Here is a 24,677-nt window from a genome sequence, read left to right as displayed (position 1 = left end):
CGGCATCCAGTGAGCTGTCTCCAGTCTGCAATCTGGATCTTACTTCTCTGACAGGCATCAGCATAAGTTTTCAAGCTCTGGCACAGGATTTGCTTGGAGCCATCATTCATACACAAATCATAGACACAATTGTCCAGGTAGATTTTAGGGTCAATAGTTGAATAGCACTGACTAAAGGGGCCATCCACTTCCTTGGAAATAAGCCCACAACTCTGCTCACTCTCATACTTCCGCTGGAGCTCCATTGAGCATGTCTTGCACTCCCCATTGCAATTGTGCCAGCAGAACCTGTCTCCATCATCCACTTTCCAGCTCTTTCCAAAGTCTGCTAAGTTAGGGGCCTGAGTGCCAGTAGGTGTAGCCATGTCATCAGCAGGATTGCCATTGTAATTGCCACACATGCCACAAACACTTTCAAAGAAGCTGCTGGAGAGGGTGATCTTGAGGATGGAGTTCCAGTCATAGTACACCTTCAGGGTGAAGTCTGATTCAATGATGAGAAAGGCACCAGATTGATATAGTCGGACTTGCCCATTGTTCAGATTTATGGGGAGGCGTTGACGTTGATTATCCACCTTGAGAGAGGCAAAGAGTGAAAAGAATAGTGAAGAACCAAATGATTAAACTTTATGAATGTGACTATGTTTATAGCTTCCTAATGAGAAGCAACATAGCAAAAACAAGTCTTCCTTACACAAGGCTAATTCTATATGTGCTGAAGTGGCTGCTTGTGCCATTTTCAGGTGAAATTCCCCACTGACCTTCATGGCTTCCATTGACTTCTATGATGACTTGAACGGCTAATATAGAATCAGACCCATTATGTGTATTTGTTTAAGAATCAAAAAGGCATATCATATACCAGCTTATAGTTACATTTTAAGTAGAATATAAACCTAGTGAATTCAATTGTGTAACTGGTGTCTAAATAGCATTTAGTTGGGCATGAGCCTTATGTCTGAGAATGAAGTACAGTCATGATAGCACAGTGAGCAGATACTGTAAGATAATACAACTGGTAAGTGGATAACATAATCATATCATAACATATAAAGATGCAAGGCAAGTTGTAAATAGTAAAAATATGTAACACTAAGAACAAAGTATATTATAGTTGCAGAGTTTGCATATTAAATGCTTCCAGTTGGTATTTACATGTTGTCCAGTCTGTCCATTAAATAGAGCACAATGTTCCCAATAGGACTGAACAATATAGTAAATAATGTATGGGCCCTTAGTCATGAACTGTGCTGATTTAAATCCTTTAGATACCAGTGTAGATATTTTAAAAGAGAAGACATAGTGTAGCACAAGCCCAAAAGAGGAAACTCCAACCCCCTACAGAATGATCTTCACAATTAGTTACTCACCCTCACAAATCCATTTTCAAATCTCACTAAGGAGATACTGAAGTTATACACCTGTACTCGGACAAAGCTGACATAGGAAACACGGGTGTTGCCACGATTCTCATTCTTGGCCTCCACACTGAAAAAAGGGAGGGTGCTGTCAGTACCACATGTCTTGGCAACAGTGTAGGTACAGGTGCCTTGGAAGTCATAGTTGCGACCATCGAAGGTGCCGTAGTGAGGGTCCCCAACTGTCCAGCAAATAGATTCAGACTCGGGTACACAAGTGGGTTTCCCATTTGCGATCTTGCACTTCTCCTTCGATCTGCATTTTACAGCACTGCAGGACGGACCTGAATTAGCTGAGCAGAGGAGATATAGGTCAGCAGCAAATCACAATAAAGATCTTTGATTTAACCCCACTCCCAGCAAAAGAGATACAGAGACAAAGGAGCCCACTGATAACTGATAGAGTAATGCAGACCTAGAATGGATCCATGAATTTCGACTGCAGAAATGTCTACAATTATCTATTTACATTTTGCAATTAATCCCACATTCATTAATGAATTTGTTTGTAATTTATACTGTAAGAAAATTCTAGCAATGATCTGATTAGTTAGCTATTTATTTAGTATGTGTTTACATGCAAGCTACTATACTCTTCAAAATTACGCCGGCTGTTGTCACTACTGTATATTAACATGGACAAAAGAAACAGTACTACATTCTGTTTATGAACCTACAGTAGTGTGATGAGGAAAAGTAATGGTTAAGTATAACTGCTGTTTGTTTCTACCCATTCTTAAAATGCAATCACATACAAATACATCTGTGAGTCAAAAATAATCTCCAATTTTTCCATGTGTGAGAATACATAATCAAAATTACTATAGTAGTGAACATTTAATAACATTCTCCTTTTCACACAGAAATACATTAACGGCCAAACTTACTGTTGATGCACATAGCTGGGGACCCATAGCTGTTCGATGTGGTAAGTCCATAAGACAGTAGCAAGAAGGGTGAAGCTGGATTTGCCATAAGATGGAAACTGAATCCTCTGCCTGTGCGGTGGTTTGTCCAGGAGTAATCTGTACCAGGGATATCATTCCACCACAGGTTTGGAAGAGTACGTGAGTCGTAGGTGACTTTAGAAGTGTCTGAAGTTTTTGCTACCAGGATACCGTAGTTATTAAAATTGTGTTGACCATATATGTAGTAGGCTGAACAATAACTATTAATTGAAGGGATGGTCATCAGAAGGGGGTCATATTCGGTTCCAAATCTATCTTTCCAACCGGTACAGTAGTAGATAACTTGGATTCCGGCACTGGCTGTGATATAAATAGGGGTGTTGGATTGGACTTCTAACTTAATTACTTGTCCTGCAACTAAGTTATTGGATTCTTCTTTGGAGCTGTACTGGTATTCGATCTTTGTTTTCTGGGATGCCACCACAAAGACGATGTCTGAATTGGTCTGGAATATTATGGGGGGTACGATAAAAGCGGTATCCCAGCTGGAGACTGGCATGAGTTGTTCGTAGACATGTTTGCAATTGGTGTTCTTCCATGTGCATGTGTGGCCACTCAAAACAGCCACAGGTTTCTGGGATACCACTCTGCTTCCAGAGAGATCATCGCTGCTCAGGAGTTGAATGGCACTGTAGGCTTCCAGCAGGACAGTGAGCTTGCTTCCAGCTGGATATAGCATCCCTTGGAAGGTTACTGCTCCTTTGAGGTAGATGTCAACATTGGTGGATTCTGCGCAACTCACCACTGAGAACTCTTTGAAGCCATCATTAGGACCATCCATAGGAGTCACTACATAGTAATCTGTGCCCAGGTCTTGAACTGGATACACTATGCTAGTATCAGCACTTTGCCACTTTGAATTCAGGGAAAGGACTGAGATGTCCTTATCAGACTGGATTATGACTACCTTGCTGGACTTGGAGATTCCTGGTAACTCTGCGCTTGGAGGAATCTGCATGGAGATTGTCTGGCGTTCGTTCACAGACATGACCTCCTTGAAACTGGATTTGTTCACCGTTACAGTTACAGAAGTAGGGGAGGAAAAACCGGACATAATTAACTGGAGGTTTGCAGTGCTATAACTTAGCTTATAGTTTTGCATAAAGACGGTAACAAACTCCTTGCCCAGTGGACCTGCTGAGCAGATTCCTGAAATGAGAGCCCAAGACAGGTTATTTATAATTTTATCTGTTAAAAATATCCTGTGTTGTTCATTGAGGCTAGACAAACATGGAAGCTTATTGTATGTACATAATGGACATAATGATAAGTAAACAGAACCATTTTATACATAGTGTCTGGTTGTGGAGTGAGTCTCTGAGCTAAAGTGAGTAGAAGTGCAATGTTGCATAAACCATTCATTATTGTTTCACTCTATACAATACAGTAACTAAAATATGAACATTTGAACTTGATTTGTTTGGTTTTGGATTTTTACCAAATTATACAACAAAAAACAGAAATGCCCAAAGCTGCTTCCAATGTGACAAAAATACACAGTGCAATACCTATATATTACTTGTAAAAATGGTCATTTAGTTTAACCCTTTGGCCAAAGCCTCTTAAGCCTGCTGCCACTTACAAGGCATGACCGTAGTAGCCCCTGATTTCCTCTCAAAATCGTCCCGCCAGGAAAAGTTGTCAGGAAGGTGGTGAGAAGCTGTTGAGAAGTGGCAAGAAAAAAAATGCATTTTCCCTGCATCGGATTGATGCCAGGAATCTCCGGAGATGAAATCCATTAATATCAGCAACGGAGGCCCCCGGCATGAATCCCATGCATTAAAAATGCATTTACAGGCAACTTAATTTCCTTAGCAGCTAACCGCTAAGGCAATGAAGGGGTTAAGGAAAAACAGCAGCTTTATTGGGGGAAGAGGGGGTGAGTGAATGGGGTACTTTACACTTCACTCACCCCCTCTGCCCCCAAAAAACATTACAATACTGCACCGACACACTTTATTCGAGCAAATACCCAGTATGTACCTGGCAGATACCTGGAATGCGCCGCTCCTCACCTCTGACAAGCCCCGTTGCATTTGCCTTCCCAGCCTGGGTTCATGCCTGGCTGATGGGCGGCTGATCTGTTAAATGATAATGATTAGGATTTAATAGGCTGCAATGCTTCGCGTGTCTACCAGATGGCATAAATTCATGAATTGTAATGCAGTATATATATATATACTGTGCAGTATTGCAGCCAGCGGGAATAAAATGCTTCAATCCCTGCCTGGAAAATACCTCAATGCACTCGGGCAGAAAACAGTCACAAACCTCAATACACCCGGGTATACCCGAATTCGTGGGACTAGCCGAGCTCGAATAAAGTGTGTCGCCAGTGTATGTACTAACCACCAATACACAATACACCCAACCCCTGTGCCCCACATAAAACCATTTTTATTTTATTATACACAGGATTAATACCAGATCTGGCAGGGGTCCCCATGTGGTCCCTGCGAGTGCCTGTGGGCCTCCAGGTGGTCCCCTGGTAACTATTATCCACATATGGGTAATAGCTTATTTACCCATTATAAAATAAAATAAAACATTAGCCAGCCAGCACAAATAACGTAAATAAACCTTTCTACTTACTCCTGCCATCATGAAGGGTGGGTTAATCAGCATACTCCAGGTCAATGTCTTCCGATGCCAGAAAGAATACATGAACAAATACAATCTAATGGCCCCTAACCCATAATCACCTTAGTGGTTAATAACGGCTAGAGTAAATAAGGGCTTAAACCCTGTTCCATGCTACCCAGCCGGGAGGACTAAGCACCAACCCAAGACCCACTATACCCACCCTCTACCCATTGATTGGCACAGTGGTATATCCAGGGCCGCCAACAGTGGGGGACAAAGGGCACTGGCGTCCCGGGCCCCCCAAAATGATGTGACATCGCTGTAAGGGATGGCGTCACATCCTTTTGAACTAATGTAACCTATCACATGGTACAGTAACCAATGGGATTGTCTTCAATCCCATTGGCTGTAATACCATGTGATCTAGCCATGTGGTTTGAAGGATGTGACGTACCTCCCTTGGAGAGGATGTCACATCCTTAACAAAAATAAAAAAGAGGCGAGCACATGATACAGCGTCAAATCAGATTGGAGCTGTACCATCTGACCTGAAAATGTGACGTCACAGGCCATATATATGGCCATGAGGTCTCATTTTACGTCAAGAAGCCGACGAGACAACATCGTGTTGTGGATTTACCATGGGGCTATGGATTGACAGATGAAGATAGAAGATTAAAGAAAAGATAGAAACAATTACAGAAGAAGAAAGAAGAAGGTGATAGAAGATAAAAGAAAGAATAATTTTGATACCTGTTCCGGATCTTCAAGGTGGGTGGCGTCGGATTGACTTTGATGATGTCGCTTCCTGAATCGCCGGGATTCGAAGGGCCAACGCTTCAAAAGATCTAATAAAATTTGAATGTATGGAAATGTCTTTTTTTCAGGTTTTTTTATTGTATTTTTTCGTTAGATTTTTCATTGCTCATTGACTGATAATATATTAATGTGTGGCCGTTTAGGGTACAGATAAATACAGTGATTGTCAATGCATTTTTAGGCAAAAGCGTTTTTTCTATTGATTGTTGTATTTTTATTTTTGTATTTATTGTTTGGTTTAAATTGTTTGTAATATGATGGCTTGTTTTAATTTCATTTTCTGATTGTTTAGCATTTTCATTGAATAATTTCTTTTGTTGGCTACTGGTTTTAATTGATGTGTTGCCTAGTGGTTTTATTAATTAATTGATGTGTTGACTAGTGGTTTAAATTCATTAATTGATTGGTTGCCTAGTGCTTTTATTTATTGCGTTGGTTGAATAGTGCTTTTATTTATTGAACTGTTTGGCTAGTGCTTTTATTTATTTAATAGTGGTGTTTAGGAGCTTGTGAATGTTTTAATATTGTGTATTATTAGCCTTCATGCTTTTTGATTAGGGTGACCATTGGTTGCTATAGTGGCTTATCATGCCCATATTATATGGGTATGATGTACCACTATGCTAATCAATGGGTAGAGGTAAGGTTAGACCTCCTGGGTGGGTAGGTGGGGAAAGTTGGGTTAACCCCTTAATTACTATAGCGGTTATTTACCGCTACGGTGATTAAGGGTTTAGGGGCCATTAGATTGTATTTTTTCTTGTATTCTTTCTGCCATCTGAGGACATGGACCTGCAGTATGCTGACCAGAACGCCCTTCATGATGGCAGGGGTAACTAGAAAGGTTTATTTACTTTATTTATGCTGACTGGGTAATGTTTTATTTAATAATGGGCAAATGATCTATTATCCATATCTGGATAATAGTTATTTTGCCCATTACTATACTGTATGTATTGGTGGGGGGAGGGGGGTGTGGAGGTTTATTTATTGCAATGTGTTCAACATTTGTTTTTTCCAACAGGATTGGTACTGCAGGCCAGCGGTGACCCACGTGGATCACCTGAGGGCCCCCAAATACCAACAGGGACCACCCAAGGACCCCCAGACACCAGCAGGGACCAACCGGGGACCATTGCGGGACCAACCGGGGACCACGTGGAGGCCCACGGACACCTGCAGGGATCACCTGGAGGCCCACAGACACTCACGGGGACCCACGCTGGCCTCTATCTTGTGCAGAATTTTTTAAAAATGTTTTTATGTGGAGGCACAGGGGGTGGGTGAGTTGTTTATTGGGGGTTAGTACATATTGTAATGTTTATTAGTGGCAGAGGGGGTGAGTGAAGGGCCAAGTACCCACTTCTCTCACCCCATCTGCCCTCAATAAACCTGCTATTGTGCCTTAACCCCTTCATTGCCTTAGCGGCTATCTGCTAAGGTAATGAAGCTGTTTTAATGTCATTTTTATTTATAGTGTGCGGGAGCAGGGGGTCTTCTGAGCTGAACCGCTTTGGTGTCTGCCTCAGGGATCCCCTGCTTCCCGAATTACAGGCCCCCGTATGGGCCATCGGTTGCCGGTACATCCGCCATTTTTAAATCTTCCGCGTCTTATGACCGTGGGATTTAAATACTGGAGGAGATACCGGCACCCCATAACAGGGCCTGTAACTCGGTAAGCAGGCAGTCCCCGAGGCTGAAATCAATGTGGTTCTTCTCAGGAGACCCCCTGCTCCCGCACACTATTAATACAAATTACATTAAAGAAGCTTCATTACCATAGCAGATAGCCGCTGGGGTAACAAATTCCCCACGCAGACGCGCACTTCCGACGTCCCCAGACGCCTCAAGGGTAACCTCCACCTTCGGATCATGTGGCGCGTCATCAGCGCGCGGCGCACGCTCGACACTCGAGTTCCGTGGCAACAGAGTCCAACCAGCTACATCACCCATACCTACCTCCTGCTCTTACCCTATCACAGCTTACACAGAGGCCGCTCCTCTGCTCTACCCCTCCATGGGATTGGGCAGTCCTGCCTACAGGCCCGACACAGTTTATTTGAGCATTTGCCCGTTTTGTGCCCCTTATGAACGGGGCTTATTCCGGCTGGCGCCAAAACTGAGCCGCGAGCGAGCCGGAATAAGCCCCGTCCCGCGCATTTAATTTAAATGCCCCCCTCCCCTTCCCCGAACCCCTGGCTGGCTCCCCTGGCTTGCGCAAAGCTCCTGGCTTGCGCAAAGCTGCGTGCAGCGTCCCCCTTACCTCTGCTGCCTCTGCAGCCTTCGGGGATGCTGGGGAACCCTGGGCCGTGTGACCGGCGCCAGAGTGACGCGCCGCACGCACCAGGGAAAGCCCCAAACGAGCCGCCGGCTTGCCGTCGGTTTCCCCACACCGCGGCTACGGCCGTGCTCAAATAAACAGTGTCGCCACTGTATATATGCTCAGCTGTGCCACTGGCACTTTGGCTGAGCATAGATTCTTGTAACTCTGTGTTAACCTCTGTAACACCTGTATGCCCGCAGACCTGGCCAGTCCCCAGTACTGAGGTGGGAAGGGTTTTACCACGCACCCACAGCAGTAAGGGCGTGTCCGGAGTGTGGTATGGCGTTGCCGGGCCTGTAGAAAGATGGTTAGTTATACTTGCAACGCCTTGGGTTTCAGAGTAAGGATGGTGATGTCCGTGTGCCAGAGTCCAGGGGTTATAGAGAGCAGAATCGTAGTGTCCGTAAGCCAGAGACCAGAGATAACAGAAGTCAGCAAGGTCGTATCCGTAAGCAGGGTTCAAGGGCAGGAGAGAGCAGGGTAATCCAGTACAAGCAGAGTTCAAGCCAGGGAGATCCAGGGGTAAGCAGGAGCAGGAACAGAAGCTGGAAAACACAGGAGAGCCAAGCATAGGACTGCACACATAGAGGTTACAAGAAGCTATGCAGAGCAATGAGAGAAAGGACAGACAGGGGTTAATCTCCTATGCATTTAAATGTCCCACGTCACGTGACTGTGGGAATAAAATGCATAGGAGATACTAGCACCCCATAATGGGGCCTGTATCTTGGGAAGCAGGGGGTCCCCAGACATCAAATCAATGAGGTTCTGCTCCGGAGACCCCCTGCTACAATACACTAGTATTACATTTTATATTAAAAATGTTTGATCTCTGGCAAGATTTGCGCATGGAGAGGCTCCTCTCTCTCTCTGCAGCAGAAATAAATCGCCAGATGAGCCCTTTTCAAAGGGGCGAGCATTACGTCGCCGGCTACTCACCAGTTTGGCAAATGTTGCTATCGCAGGTATTCTGTGCTTTCTGCACCGTGATAGCAATGCTGTCCAAACTGGCGATTTAAACAGCCCGGCAATTTTTCCCCCGGCGCTTAGTGCATAGGCCCCTGTACCTGATAATGCCCTTCTCTAGTTACTTATATTTTATCCATATTGTTAAACTATGACACTGAAAATGTCAGACTTATACTCCATCCCTGGGTTACAACCAACTGACGCTATATCATGTGATAAAAGGAACGTTTTTGATATTTACTGAACTGAATAAGAGTTTAATGCCTCCGAGCCACTGATTGAGCCACCTGTGCTGAAGCAGGGATATCCTGAAAACCTGACCCTGTGTTGGCCCTTGAGGACTGGAGTTGGCCATCCCTGATCTAGGGCATGACATGTAGGTCCAGCTTTTTCTCAATATTATAAAAACACATGTTTTCATAGATAGCACTGGAGATATAAATTTCCAGGCACCATTATTCCTGGCCCCGGAAACCATACAATCTTATTTCCATGTCTGTGGCACAAGGAGATAAAGTGACTTCCCCATGGTCACAAGGAGAACTGACACTGGGATTGGAACTTGATTCAGAAGCAGTGACACTACTACTTCTATATACAGTGCAGTGTGTAGTGGAGTTACTACTAGAACAGCAGAGGTGATTAGCAATATAGAAGTGCAGTGCCAGAGCCCAGTGGACAAGCAGACATTAGTGAAGGGCAGAAAATAATTTGAGTATGTATATTATTATTTATATAGTGCTATTAATGTACATAGTGCTTGACAGCAGTAATATACATGACTTAATATAAATAATAAATAATAATAACTCTGCATTACAACGTTGCCACTGTGAGACATTAACTTTTAACATCTGTGATTTATTTGTACACTTTTATCCTCCAGTACCTTGGAACTCTCTCCTCCTGCATCTCACTATGCCCTCTCTATTTCTTTTTCTGTTTACCGTTTCCTCACTCCTTTGTGAGCATTTCTGTTCTCTACAACATCCCCACTCCCCACTGCACCATTATTTATACACCTCTCTCCCAACAACTTCTTTACCCGTCAATAAAAAACACCCACCACAAATCCTCAGATCACACACCCTCTATCTACTCCTTCCTGCTGCTGGGGGTCTTCCCTAAGCCTGAACCCAGACATACACACCTGATCTCACTCATGCCTCCCTGCCATCTCTTCCCCTGTAAATGGTGTTAACCTTTTCATTTAACACTGACGTTCCTTAAATTTTACCCCACAAATCAAGCATCCCAATAGCCTGCCCTCATGGCTAATGTCCCACACTCAGTCACTCCTACCACCATTGTGACCAAGCACTGCCATCTACAGCACTTACTCCCTCACCTGCTGTCTCTATAAGTTTCCCATTAAACCTCTTAGATTGTAAGCTCTTTGGGGCAGGGATTTCCTTTCCTATTGTCTGATTTTGCTGCACTTATTGTATAATTATAATTCCCTATACTGTATTCTTTGTGAAGCACAGAGTACATTTTTGGCGCTATATAAATAAAGACATACAATACAATACAATAATGCAAATAACACATAATGGGAATAAGCGCTTCAGACATACTGATGCAGCGGCCGTTATTCGAACACATCACGGCGCCGATTTTGAGTTCTCTGCTGTTCCCCACGCAGCATGAGCGCGGCCAATCGCCGCAGGCACCTGCGCTTATCGCGGATGTTTTGTTTGAATTTCATGGATTCTGTTTCTTCGTTTGCAATCAAATGGATGAATTGTAATGTGTACAGTACTGTGCTACTGTGTTACTACCCTATTTCCTCGATTGTAAGACGCCATCAATTCTAAGACGCACCCTTGATTTAATAAAAAGAATTGGGGAAAAAAAAAATCTCGCTGTATTAAATGTGCAGAATTTTTTTGTTTATTTTTTTTAACTAGCAGGGTCACATGACACTTCAATAACAACTAATGGGGAGAGAGAGGCAGACACAGAATGGGGAGCGACAGGCAGAATGGGGGGAGAGAATGGGGGGGAGAGAATGGGGGGGGGAGAGAATGGGGGGGGGAGAGAATGGGGGGGGGGAGAGAATGGGGGGGAGAGAATGGAGGGGGGAGAATGGGGGGGAAGAGAATGGGGGGGGGAGAGAATGGGGGGGGGAAGAGAATGGGGGGGGAGAGAATGGAGGGGGGAGAATGGGGGGGGAGAGAATGGGGGGGGGGAGAGAATGGGGGGGGGGAGAGAATGGGGGGGGGGAGAATGGGGGGGGGGAGAGAATGGGGGGGTGGAGGAGAACACACAGACCAGAGAGAAAGAGACAGATATGGCAGGGGCAGTGGCAGTGTGGGGGGGATTTTAGCTATTTACATTTAGTGGCCCCTTTTTATCATGTTACCAATCTCCCTTTTTTACTGTACTCATTGCTTTCCTTAAAGTAAAAAGAACATGTTCTAACAATCTCCTCTCTTGCTTTTGATAGCAGAGACACAGACAGAGACACACACACACACACAGAGACACATACACACACTCAGACAGAGAGAGACACAGAGAGAGACACAGAGAGTGACACACAGACAGAGACACACACACACACAGAGACATAGAGTGACAAACAAACACACACACACACACACACACACACACACACACACACACACACACACACACACATATCCACATATCCACATATCCAGAGACCCACAGAGAGACACATCTACCTCTGCACTTCCTGCCTTTCACACAGGGATTCAGGAGGGGGGGGGGATTCAGGAGGGGGTGGGCTTCTGGGCAATGTTGATGTGCCCTGGCAGGCATTTCCGATCCCTGTGCACCTCATGGGAAGGGAAGGGGAGGGGCGGGGTGATCGCAGCCATGTGCTTTTCATGCACATTGTGAATATCCGGCCGGCATCTGCAGCAGCGCCCCCTAGCTGATTTTTTTTTTAATACATCGATTCTAAAACGCAGACCTATTTTAGCAATGTGAAAATAGGAAAAAAAGTGCATCCTAGAATCGAGGAAATACGGTATGTCAATTTCATGTTTTTAATAGCCAGAACACTAAAATTCGTTTTTCTGCACTCGCCGCGCTCGCATCTTAGTACGGGAAGGCTGGAATTCATCCCGCGGTTTCAAATCGGGATTCCGATGTACATGACGCGTGAAGTGTTCGAATAACGGCCGCTGCATCAGTAAAAGTAACAATAGGAAAAGGAGTCCCTGCCCCAAAGAGCTTACAATCTAATTGGTAAGTAGGATGAACGTACAGAGACAGTAGGAGGGCGTTCTGGTAAGTGCGTCTGCAAGGGGCCAAGGTCAATGTATGAAGTGTATAGCATCAGCCACGGAGCTACTCATATGCTTCGTTAAAGAGGTGAGGAAAGGTCCTAAAGGTGGATAGAGAGGGTGGCAGTCAGATATTGAGGGGAAGGACATTTCAGAGGTGTGGGGCAGTGAGTGAGAAAGGTTTAAGGTGGGAGGGGACTTTAGGAACAAAAGGGGTAGAGAGAATAGAGTAGAATAGGGTAGAGTTGGGATGTTGTATAGCGAGAAATTAGGGCAGAGATGTAAGGAGGGGCAGAAGAGTGTAAAGCTTTAAAAGTGAGGAGGAGAATTGAGTGTGAGATGCGGGATTTGATCGGAAGCTAGGAGAAGGATTTCAGCAGGGGAGACGCCGAGACAGATTTAGGAGAGAGTAAAGTGATTCTGTCAGCAATATTTAGGATAGATTGTAAGGGAGACCGGGTAAATGCTGGATGGCAGGTTACAATCCGGGCCGCCGACAGGGGGGAGAGCCTAGCCGGCATTGAAAGTTGGGCCTAACCTCTGGCCGGGCTCAACTTATTTGCCCGGCTTCCTGCCTTCTCGCTGCTGCCGGGCAGCCGGCTCCCCCTAGCTGCAGGCCTCCCTCACTGACACTATCCTGCGCCGAGTCTCTGATGTCGGCGTGCGCCAGAAGCTGGGCCTTGGTTACGGCGTGCACCAGCATGACAAAGAGGCCCGGCGTCAGAAGCTTGGCTTGGGACAGTGACAGTGAGGGAGGTGCGCTGCTCGGGAGATCCGGGGCCCTGTGGCAACGAAAGGAACTGGCAGCTGGGCAAAGAAGGGCCCAACTGCTTTGTCTGGCCATGGGCCCTGGCTCTCCCCAGTTGTGGGCCTCCCTCAATGTCCCACGCAGGGCCTCTCTCTGATGTTGGCGTGCACACTTGCATGAGACAGAGGCCTGGCACGGGAAAGTGAGGGAGGCACGCACAGGATGGGAGAGAGGGAAGCCCGGCAAGAGGCCAGCAGCAGCAGGTGGGGGAGAGCTGGGGCAGACCATCCCCAAGGTAGGTAAGTCTGTATTTTGTATTTATTTGGTGGGTGTTTAAAAAAAAATATTTTGAGGGAGGGTTTTTTTTTGATCTGTATTTGGGGGTGGGGCCTTTTGTAAATATTTGGGGGGTGAGGGGTTTCTTTTGTATTTATTTGTAGGGTGGGGGTGTATTTTTAATGTGTTTGGGGATTGTATGTATGTGGGGTTAGGTTTTTTGTATCTATTTGGGGGGTGGGGGGTTGTATGTATTTGGGGTAAAGTTTTTTGTATGTATTTGGGGTGTATGTGTGTGTGGGGGGGTTGTATGTATTTGGGCAGTGGGGGGGGGTGTATGTATCTGGGGGCTGAGGGGGTTGTATGTATTTGGGGGGTGGATGGGTTATATGTATTTGGGGGTGTTTTTGTAATGTATTTGGGGGGGTTGTATGTATTTGTGGGTGGGGGTTTCTTTTGTATGTATTTGTGAGGTGGGATGGTATTTTGTAATGTATTTGGGGGGGTTGTATGTATTTGTGGGTGGGGGTTTCTTTTGTATGTATTTGTGAGGTGGGGGTTTCTTTTGTATGTATTTGTGAGGTGGGGGTTTCTTTTGTATGTATTTGTGAGGTGGGGGTTTCTTTTGTATGTATTTGTGAGGTGGGGGTTTCTTTTGTATGTATTTGTGAGGTGGGATGGTATTTTGTAATGTATTTGGGGGGGTTGTATGTATTTGTGGGTGGAGGTTTCTTTTGTATGTATTTGTGGGTGGGGGTTTCTTTTGTATATATTTGTGGGTGGGGGTTTCTTTTGTATGTATTTGTGAGGTGGGATGGTATTTTGTATGTATTTGAGGGATGGGGGAGTTTGATGTATTTGGGGGGTGGGGAGGATTTTGTATTTTTGTGGGGTGAGGGTTTTTTTCGTATGTTTTGGGGGGTTAGGGTTTTTTGTATGTATTTAGGAGATGGAGGTTTCCTTTGTATGTATTTGGTGGGGCGGCGGTATGCGGCAGCGGGCTTCAAGTATTAGCCAATAGTAGAATCACTTGAGTGAGAGTCAGAGCAGGACTGCAGGGGAGGTGCGTCATATAGCAGCCTGACCCGGAACTTCCTGTCTGCTGCTACCTCACCGCTCCTCACCTCCTGCTCTGATTCAAGAGAGTCTACTACCGGCAAATTCTTTCAGCCGGTTGAGCCCTCCTTGTGCTTGTGTCCACCCAGGTAGGCATGAAGGGGGAGGGAGGACTGTCAGAGATGTGAGGGGGGCAGGGAGAGATGTGAGGAAGAGATGTGAGGGGGGCTAGGAGAGATGTGAAGGTGGCTGGGAGAGATGTGTGGGGGACTGGGAGAGATATGTGAGGGGGGCTGGGAGAGATATGTGAGGGGGGCTGGGAGAGATATGTGAGGGGGGCTGGGAGAGATATGTGAGGGGGGCTGGGAGAGATATGTGAGAGGGGCTGGGAGAGATGTGAGGGGGGCTGGGAGAGATATGTGAGAGGGGCTGGGAGAGATATGTGAGAGGGGCTGGGAGATATGTGAAGGGGGCTGGGAGAGATATGTAAGGGGCTGGGAGAGATGTGAGGCGGGCTGGGAGAGATGTGAGGGGGGCTGGGAGAGATATGTGAGGGGGGCTGGGAGAGATATGTAAGGGGCTGGGAGAGATGTGAGGCGGGCTGGGAGAGATGTGAGGGGGGCTGGGAGAGATGTGAGGGGGTTGGGAGAGGGGCTGGGAGAGATGTGAGGGGGTTGGGAGAGGGGATGGGAGAGATGTGAGATGTGAGGGGGGCTGGGAGAGATGTGAGATGTAAGGGGGGCTGGGAGAGATGTGAGATGTGAGGGGGGCTGGGAGAGATGTGAGATGTGAGGGGGGCTGGGAGAGATGTGAGATGTGAGGGGGGCTGGGAGAGATATGTAAGGGGCTGGGAGAGATGTGAGGCGGGCTGGGAGGGATGTGAGATGTGAGGGAGGCTGGGAGAGATGTGAGGGGGGCTGGGAGAGATGTGAGGGGGGCTGGGAGAGATGTGAGGGGGTTGGGAGAGGGGCTGGGAGAGATGTGAGGGGGTTGGGAGAGGGGATGGGAGAGATGTGAGATGTGAGGGGGGCTGGGAGAGATGTGAGATGTAAGGGGGGCTGGGAGAGATGTGAGATGTGAGGGGGGCTGGGAGAGATGTGAGATGTGAGGGGGGCTGGGAGAGATATGTAAGGGGCTGGGAGAGATGTGAGGCGGGCTGGGAGGGATGTGAGATGTGAGGGAGGCTGGGAGAGATGTGAGGGGGGCTGGGAGAGATGTGAGGGGGTTGGGAGAGGGGCTGGGAGAGATGTGAGGGGGTTGGGAGAGGGGATGGGAGAGATGTGAGATGTGAGGGGGGCTGGGAGAGATGTGAGATGTAAGGGGGGCTGGGAGAGATGTGAGATGTGAGGGGGGCTGGGAGAGATGTGAGATGTGAGGGGGGCTGGGAGAGATGTGAGATGTGAGGGGGGCTGGGAGAGATGTGAGATGTGAGGGGGGCTGGGAGAGATGTGAGATGTGAGGGGGCTGAGAGAGATGTGAGATGTGAGCGGGGCTGGGAGAGATGTGAGATGTGAGGGGGGCTGGGAGATATGTGAGATGTGAGGGGGGCTGGGAGAGATGTGAGATGTGAGGGGGGCTGGGAGAGATGTGAGATGTGAGGGGGCTGGGAGAGATGTGAGGGGGGGCTGGGAGAGAGGGGCTGGGAGAGATGTGAGGGGGGCTGGGAGAGATGTGAGGGGGGCTGGGAGAGATGTGAGGGGGGCTGGGAGAGATGTGAGGGGCTGGGAGAGATGTGAGGGGCTGGGAGAGATATGTGAGGGGGGCTGGGAGAGATGTGAGATGTGAGGGGGCTGGGAGAGATGTGAGATGTAAGGGGGGCTGGGAGAGATGTGAGATGTGAGGGGGGCTGGGAGAGATGTGAGAGGGGCTGGGAGAGATGTGAGATGTGAGGGGGGCTGGGAGAGATGTGAGATGTGAGGGGGGCTGGGAGAGATGTGAGATGTGAGGGGGGCTGGGAGAGATGTGAGATGTGAGGGGGGCTGTGAGAGATGTGAGATGTGAGGGGGGCTGGGAGAGATGTGAGATGTGAGGGGGGCTGGGAGAGATGTGAGATGTGAGAGGGGCTGGGAGAGATGTGAGATGTGAGGGGGGCTGGGAGAGATGTGAGATGTGAGAGGGGCTGGGAGAGATGTGAGATGTGAGGGGGGCTGGGAGAGATGTGAGATGTGAGGGGAACTGGGAGAGATGTGAGATGTGAGGGGGGCTGGGAGAGATGTGAGATGTGAGGGGAGCTGGGAGAGATGTGAGATGTGAGGGGGGCTGGGAGAGATGTGATATGTGAGGGGGGCTGGGAGAGATGTGAGATGTGAGGGGGGCTGGGAGAGATGTGAGATGTGAGGGGGGCTGGGAGAGAGGGGCTGGGAGAGATGTGAGGGGGGCTGGGAGAGATGTGAGATGTGAGGGGGGCTAGGAGAGTTGTGAGATGTGAGGGGGGCTGGGAGAGATGTGAGGGGGTCTGGGGAGATGTGAGGGGGGCTGTGGAGATGTGCAGGGGCTGGGAGAGATGTGAAGTGGGCTCTGGTCTCTCTCCCCACCCCCCCCCCCCCCTGCAGTCCTGTTCAACTGAATAAAACATTAAAAGAAAACATAAATAGAAAACAAACACAAAACTCTCTCCCCCCCCCCAGCTGACTCCCCCCCCCCCCCTCCTCCTCCCAGCTCTCTCTCTTCCCCCCTCCAGGTGCAAACAAACAGCACTAATTTTTGGTCCTTGATAAATGTAGCGCTGTTTTTGTTTTGTTTTTGCAGAGAGAGAGGGGGAGAAGGGAGAGAGAGAGGGGGGGGGAGAAGGGAGAGGGGGAGAAGGGAGAGAGAGAGGGGGGAGAAGGGAGAGAGGGGGGAAGAAGGGAGAGAGGGGGGGAGAAGGGAGAGAGAGGGGGGGAGAAGGGAGAGAGAGAGTGGGGAGAAGGGAGAGAGATGAGGGTGAGAGAGAGGGGAGAGAAAGCAAGGGGGGAGAGAAAGCAAGGGGGAAGAGAGGGGGGATGGCCGGAAGAGCGCAGGGGGTGGGGGGCGGTAGAGAGCGCAATGGGGTGGAGAGAGAGAGAGAGAGAGAGAGAGAGAGAGAGAGAGAGCAATGGGGGGAGAGAGAGGCAATGGGGGAGAAGGGAGGGAGAGAGAGGGGGGAGTGAAGGGAGAGAGAGGGGGGAGAAGGGAGGGAGAGAGAGAGGGAGAAGGGAGAGAGAGAGGGGGGGAGAAGGGAGGGAGGGAGAGAGAGAGGGGGGAGAAGGGAGAGAAGGGGGGGGAGAAGGGAGAGAGAGAGAGGGGAGGTGAAGGGAGAGAGAGAGGGGGGAGAAGGGAGAGAGGAGGGGAAGGTGAGAGAGAGGGGAGAGAAAGCAAGGGGAGGGAGAGAAAGCAAGGAGGGAGAGAGGGGGGATGGCCGGGAGAGCGCAGGGGGGGCGGGAGAGAGCACAATGGGGTGGAGAGAGAGAGCAATGGGGGAGAGAGAGAGCAATGGGGGGAGAGAGAGAGAGCAATGGCGGGGAGAGAGCACGATGGGGGGAGAGAGATGAGGGAAGGGGGGAGATATATATATATATATATAAGAGAGAGAGAGAGATATATGAGAGAGAGAGAGAGAGAGAGAGAAAGATATGTAGGGGTGTTCTGGTTTCCCCTCTGTTCCTCCGCTGCAGGGCGCAATCACAGGGGGTGCTGTGAGGGAGCGTCCGGAGGTTCCGCAGCGGCCCGATAGCACAGGGCGCCGCCATGTTGTAATGGGCATTGCGCAATACTCATGCGCGACCGGAGGCACGGAGAGAGTTCGCGCATGCGCAGTGTAAGCGCGCGAACGGCTGGCCAATAACCAGGAGGCTCCGAAGTAAAACTACAATTCCCATGAGCCTCAGCAGAGCCACATGACACCAGGGAACGAATAGGAGTGAAGGGATTGCTGGCAGGCAGGAAAGGGAAGTGTGGGGGAGAGACCACGCTAGCAGAGGGTGCCGGAGGAGCAAGGGGAAAGGTTGTGTTTGTGCAGGGGGTCAGTGACCCACCTGCGTAGGCCAGATTCCCCCTCAGGCCCAGTGCAGACCCTGAGTCACCATTAGCTTGTGGTGCTGCAGGGAAAGCCCTAGAGAGAGAGACATTCTATTCCCTTACTGTATTAGCAGACAGGGACACAGTGTTCTTCCTGAGCGGCAGTGTGCGATCAGTGGTTTGGGCTCAAGCTGCTGGACATTTCCAAACTCGTGAGAGACTACGCTGGATTGGCGGATCCTTTTCGATGTCTGTTACCGGCTGCTGGAGTAGCCGGAAGGTATTTAATAAGTGCACCAACACCGGTACCTTCAGGCGCTGATCCCGCCTTGGGGGAGGGTTCTTTGGGGACACTGGGTTGAGTGACCAAGGGACTGAGTCTATACATTGGACACGGTGTGGGGTGCATGCGGTGGTGGGAAGGGACATTACTCAATGTGGAGAGTGGCCAGGCCACTGGTGTCTATTTACTGAATATCAGCTATTCATGTACTGTGACTATATGTGTTTTATCCCTAATAGCTGTGTACGCTAAGGTTTTGCGATTACTTATTAGTAAAAGGTTACAACGTTGAGTCTTGTTATCATTATTCTTACCTAGGGGAATCTTACTTATTGGGGATCCTGGGTAAGTGGAGGCGCTGCCAAGAATATATTGTTACCCCAGCCTCCCAGATAGTGGAGGCCCAGATCTCGCTGAGCCAGCAGGTACATACAGCACTAGTAGTCTCTCTATATCAGCAGGAAAGAGGGCTATATATACAGGCATACCCCGCATTAACGTACACAATGGGACCAGAGCATGTATGTAAAGTGAAAATGTACTTAAAGTGAAGCACTACCTTTTCCCCACTTACCGATGCATGTACTGTACAGCAATCGTTATATACGTGCATAACTGATGTAAATAACGCATGTGTAACAGGCTCTATAGTCTCCCCGCTTGCGCACAGCTTCGGTACAGGTAGGGAGACGGTATTGCTGTTCAGGACGTGCTGACAGGCGCATGCGTGAGCTGTCGTTTGCCTATTGGGCGATATGTACTTACTCGCGAGTGTACTTAAAGTGAGTGTCCTTAAAGCGGGGTATGCCTGTATATATATATATATATATACACACACAGAAAGAGAGAGAGAGACAGAGAGAGAGAGAGAGATACACAGAAACACAGACAGCCTGTATACAGCCAATTACACACCCTTCTGTAATAGCCACGCCCCCCCTCCCCTCCCCTCCCCCCCTCCCCTCCCCTCCCCCCCCACTCCCCCCCACCCCCCACCCCCCACTCCTGCTCTAAAAATGTTGCAGGACAGCGATCGCTCATGCTTGAGAGCTGGTGACATCACAGCTCTCCAAGCATGAGTGAGCTCAGCAGTAGCGGAGCCGCAGCCTATCTCTGCATAATTCTAACAGGCGATAACGCTGTTTTTATTTTATATAGAAATGAAGCAGGGGTCTCGGGAGCTGTATGTGGTTGTATCAGAATTATACCAACAGAATATGGCAAATGCAATCACAGTGCATGATCAGAGATATGTGTGTGGCGTAGCTAACGGGGAGAGGCAGCACATAGAGCTGGATAAAAGTGCAATGTTTAAACTCTGGAGTCACTTTATGTACAACAATATTGACACAAAGCAAGCCAGAAGTCTGCTCACTAAACTACTTTATGTCTCTTGTTGTAGATACAGGATATGCCCTCAAACCACCTTCCAAATAACTTAAGGAGATGTGCTGAGGTACCGTGGGAGATATGATAATGTATATGCTGTTAGAAGATAGTGATGCATAGGTAGCCATCAGCTGCTTTAGTTCACCCTGCTAGAGCTGCTGCCAAGAAAAGCAGTGGTTGTGGGTACTTGTTCTTTTGGGTCTGACACCAGTACACCTTTCCAGTCAATAGGTGTTTAGGCTTCCCAACTCAATATAGTTCTTATGGATATTCTTCTATTAAGAGTGAGATGTGATGCATTTAAATATACAGTACGTTGCATAGTCATTAGAATATTTCCCAGAGTACCTCAGGTGTTCTCCTTTTTCGGCACAGGCATTTCTCCCCAAATTATTCAGAGGGCAGTTTGAGGGGATGCACGCAAGCAACCGCGCTACTAAAATCAAACTCCTTCTCTATCCTTGATTTCAAGATGGAATCTGAGCAGATTAGATTCAATAACAGATTCAAATGAATTAATTCAGATTTATTTAGTACCTAATCCACAGGCGGATTTTGGTTTGTGAAATGGGTTTAGGTAAAACAATCCGCACTTTTCCACGGATTGGATTCAGACAGGTTTGCCCATCTCTATTCAGCACCCGCAAGAACTACAGTACTTTTTGTGTTATCATTTCTGATGTGCAGATACATCCCGTTCCAAGCTGAAGCTATTGGAAAGAGAAGAGCATTATGCAGTGTCAGATCTGTAACAGAGCTGTGTGTGCAAGAGGATCAGGGCTGTAACGTCAAAGGGTAATAATACTGGGAAACATACAAGTGCAGTATTAAAACTGCCTGTGTGCATGGTACAGACTGTACTGGAATAGTAGCATTGTAATTACATTATCAGAAGAGCAAACAAAATACAATGCTTACACTTATTTGTAGGAATGTGCAAACTTTGCGTTTCTCTGTTCAACAAATATTTACACAGTTTTTTTTAACATTTTAACTTTTCCAATTTTGTAAAAAAGGCACAAAATTTAGTTTTTTTTCACATTTGGTGAAAATGTCAATCTTTTGAAATGTTCACAAACGTTTACGTTAATAGAATAAATAACAAGGTCACATGACTAGTATGACCTGCATTGGTCATGTGACTCACATGACTAGTATGACCTGCATTGGTCATGTGACTCCCCCTCCCCCCAGCCACATTTATAATCCAACATTATGAAAAACAAAATGGTCAATGTTGTGCGGCTGCTATTTTATCACTTTCAAAAAGCAAAATAGAGAATTGTGAACTACAGTAGTTGGGCCATTTCACTAGAACTGTTGGCACCAAAAGTTTAATTCACATTTTGATGGGTGTCTCAAGCTTCTTCGAAAGTTTGATCGAAAGAATCGTCAACATCTTAATATATAAAATTTAAATTTGTGGTGTTGTTGCTAGATGTGGTGAATCTGATTGGTCCGTGGGTCGGTCACTCAGCCTCTGGCCACTCTCTTCTCCTCCTCACCCGCCCACAACCACCTGGCCACTAACACTAACAGCCGCTGCGGTGCAGGCCTCACCTCTCCCCCACCACAAACCCCCCTCCCTCCCGGTCACAACACTAACAGCAGCTGCGGCGCAGGCCTCACCTCTCCCCCACCACAAACCCCCCTCCCTCCCGGTCACAACACTAACAGCAGCTGCGGCGCAGGCCTCACCTCTCCCCCACCACAAACCCCCCTCCCTCCCGGTCACAACACTAACAGCAGCTGCGGCGCAGGCCTCACCTCTCCCCCACCACAAACCCCCCTCCCCCCGGTCACAGCACTAACAGCCGCTCCGGCGCAGGCCTCACCTCTCCCCCACCACAAACCCCCCTCCCCCCGGTCACAACACTAACAGCCGCTCCGGCGCAGGCCTCACCTCTCCCCCACCACAAACCCCCTTCCCCCCGGTCACAACACTAACAGCCGCTCCTACCGAGCACACTCTCCCCCTGGCTTCCCCGCTTGCAGCCAGCGGTGTGAGGGGCGGGAGGTGACGCCACGCGGGAGACCAACTGGAGTCCCGGCCCTCTCTCGCTCCTGCCCGGCCACTGATCGCTCCATGCTGCACTACGGCCGCAGATGGAGGACGGGGCCGGCCACACCACACCACAGAGTCCCTCTCCTCCCTGAATCCCTCACCTTACATTTCGAGGAGAGGGACATCTGAAACCGCTGCTAGCGAGGACCGGGGGGGTCATGCATGGGGACGACGACAATGATGTGCGGTTCAGGGGGGGGGGGATAATGTGAGGTGCAGGGGGGGGAGAGACAGATGTGGGGTGCAGGGGGGGAGAGACAGATGTGGGGTGCAGGGGAGTGACGAGTGAAGTGGGATGCCTGGGGGTGGTGAGTGATGTGGGGCGCAGGGGGATGGACAGTGATGTGGGGTGCAAGGGGTGGACAGTGATGAGGGGTGCAGGGGGGTGGAGAGTGAGGTGGGGTGCAGGGGGGGAGAGTGATGTGGGGTGCAGGGGGGGCAGTTTTGTGGAGTGCAGGGGGGTGGACAGTCATGTGGAGTGCAGGGAGGGGAGACCGCAGCTGTGAAGGAGGGGGGGGGACCCATCTGGGAAGGGGGGTAAATTCCGGGCAACGCCGGGTATATCAGCTAGTTTCTCATATCATGCACAGAACGAGTGTGCTAAGGGTTAATGTCTGTGTTTTCTACTGCTATGTATTTCATCAGCCCCACTCACTGGAAAGTTAATGACCCAGGAGGACAAAGGACTCTGATACCACAGCTGCATTCATACTGAACCCCTTGAGTCTATATCTGGGTCGCCACTAATTCGGACAACCTTTGACGGCAGCTGAAGGGCAGCCAAAGGGTTTGAGCCATTTGCTGCTGTCCGCTGATGTTTGGTAATGTTACAGCTGCTCTATTACAATATGAAACTCACCAGCCCTCTCATCCCCTGTACCCACAGTTTCAAGATACCCGGCTTTATAGATTGTAAGCTCCTTGAGGCAGGGCTTCTTCTAACAACACATTGCAGGCCTATCCTACCTTTCCCAATACAATGTGAATCCTGTCTGTAAATATTACATATGCCCTTAAAAATATCTCTAACTGGCCATGAAATGTCTCTAAATTGAATGTATAGCATCTGTTCATTTAATGTAACCATGTACAGTATTGTCATCATAACTCTGTGCCCAGGACATACTTCAAAACTAGAGTTAACTCCCAGTGCATTACTTCCTAGTAAAATATTTGATAAATAAATAAATGTTCCCCATTATTTTTGTGCATCAATAATTCAGAATAAACATATAATAGAGAAGGACTGAGTTTGAGAAGCTTGCGCAAGTAAACTAGAATACCACTTTTCTTACATTCGATGAAGGTGCTACAGTATGGAAACATTTTTCACTCATCACATTAATAGAACCAGATCCGATGTCAGTGTCCAACACCTTATTTCTGGCCACCAAAAGAACAGACATTACTGAATGATGTTACTCATGTCTTGCTGTACTACTCAGTATTTTAAAAACATTTTGTAGGCAGCAGCACCAGCCTCACCATACGAAGATAGTCATTGTGGAAGATTATAGGTTAAACGTTTAAAAATTCTGGGCATTGTTGAAATCCCTGCTCTCTGATTGGTCAAAATTCCTGGCATTAATAGACTGTTGAATGACAGAATGCCAATCATTCTTGGCATCTTGCCAAATTAGAGATCGGGGATTTCTTGGATTACCTTGCTGGTTTGGCTGAAAGGTCCATCTGTGAGAGGGAGCTAAATATTATCCAGGGGGGTGGGAGGAGAGATCTTGAGGTGACCTCCCATCCCCCCTGCTCCTTTGCTCCTCCAGACCACCTAAAGGAGTGGGTGTGAAGTCCAGAGGTGGGTTAGTTTGGAGGAGCAACAAAGAGTGGCGATGGGAGAAGAAATCTGGAGGAGCAGTTGGAAAGTCTAGAGGTGGGTTGGGTAGGAGGAGCAATGGAGCAGGGGGATGGATGGCCCAAAAAGATTTTTTTATTATAATAAAAAAAAGAAAAGAATAGCCTATGATAGTAAGAATCCTATCAGGACAGGGCACTATCTGGCCATGATTGCCCATTTGGATTAAAGGGCCGAGGTGAACTGTTCCACCCTGGACCTTATAGGAAAGGTAATGTCCTTTCCCTCTGGGATTACTTTAATAAAGTTAGGCGTTTGAAACAGAGTTACAACCATGCTTATGTCAATATACACAGAAACCTACTGTGGAGGTTGCAATGTATTACAGATCTGGGTGACACTGAATAGGTGAAGGGTTAAATATACTGTCTGATATTAAAAGATAAATAGTAATAGTACTCACCACATAGGAACGCCAGTAAGGCCCACAGCTGCAGGAGTGTTACTCTACCCATGGCTGCAGAGAAAGGAAAAAGTAGGAAGGATAGAAGAGTGTTACAATTTGCAGCATAGTAAGAAAAAGTTGTGTCATATCTCTCAATATATTGACAACCATACAGTTGTTACATTTTTAGAGATGGTTTCTGTTGCAATTTATGAAGACAAATGTTGGGTGTAACTTGGCTATCTTGTCTTTTAAGAAGGTAATCAGTGCAACTAATGTAAAAGTGTGAACCTAGC

General features: G+C 48.0%; 1 protein-coding gene across 1 annotated transcript in view; it reads right to left on the bottom strand.

Moving 5' to 3' along the window:
- LOC142497812 (IgGFc-binding protein-like) overlaps positions 1-24,477 on the bottom strand; it is a 44,969-nt gene extending 20,492 nt beyond the window's left edge. Inside the window, exons 1-4 of the mRNA XM_075606162.1 lie at positions 24,400-24,477; positions 2,306-3,535; positions 1,371-1,711; positions 2-575 (exon numbers count right to left, since the gene is read on the bottom strand). Of these exons, the coding sequence (XP_075462277.1) occupies positions 2-575; positions 1,371-1,711; positions 2,306-3,535; positions 24,400-24,451 (2,197 nt within the window). The 5' untranslated portion in view covers positions 24,452-24,477. The remainder of the gene's footprint in view (position 1; positions 576-1,370; positions 1,712-2,305; positions 3,536-24,399) is intronic.
- Between the last annotated feature and the right edge of the window lie 200 nt (positions 24,478-24,677).

This window comes from Ascaphus truei, chromosome 6 (genome assembly GCF_040206685.1).
Source record: "Ascaphus truei isolate aAscTru1 chromosome 6, aAscTru1.hap1, whole genome shotgun sequence".
NCBI classification, from domain to species: domain Eukaryota; kingdom Metazoa; phylum Chordata; class Amphibia; order Anura; family Ascaphidae; genus Ascaphus; species Ascaphus truei.
This window is presented reverse-complemented; position numbering and strand designations above follow the sequence as displayed.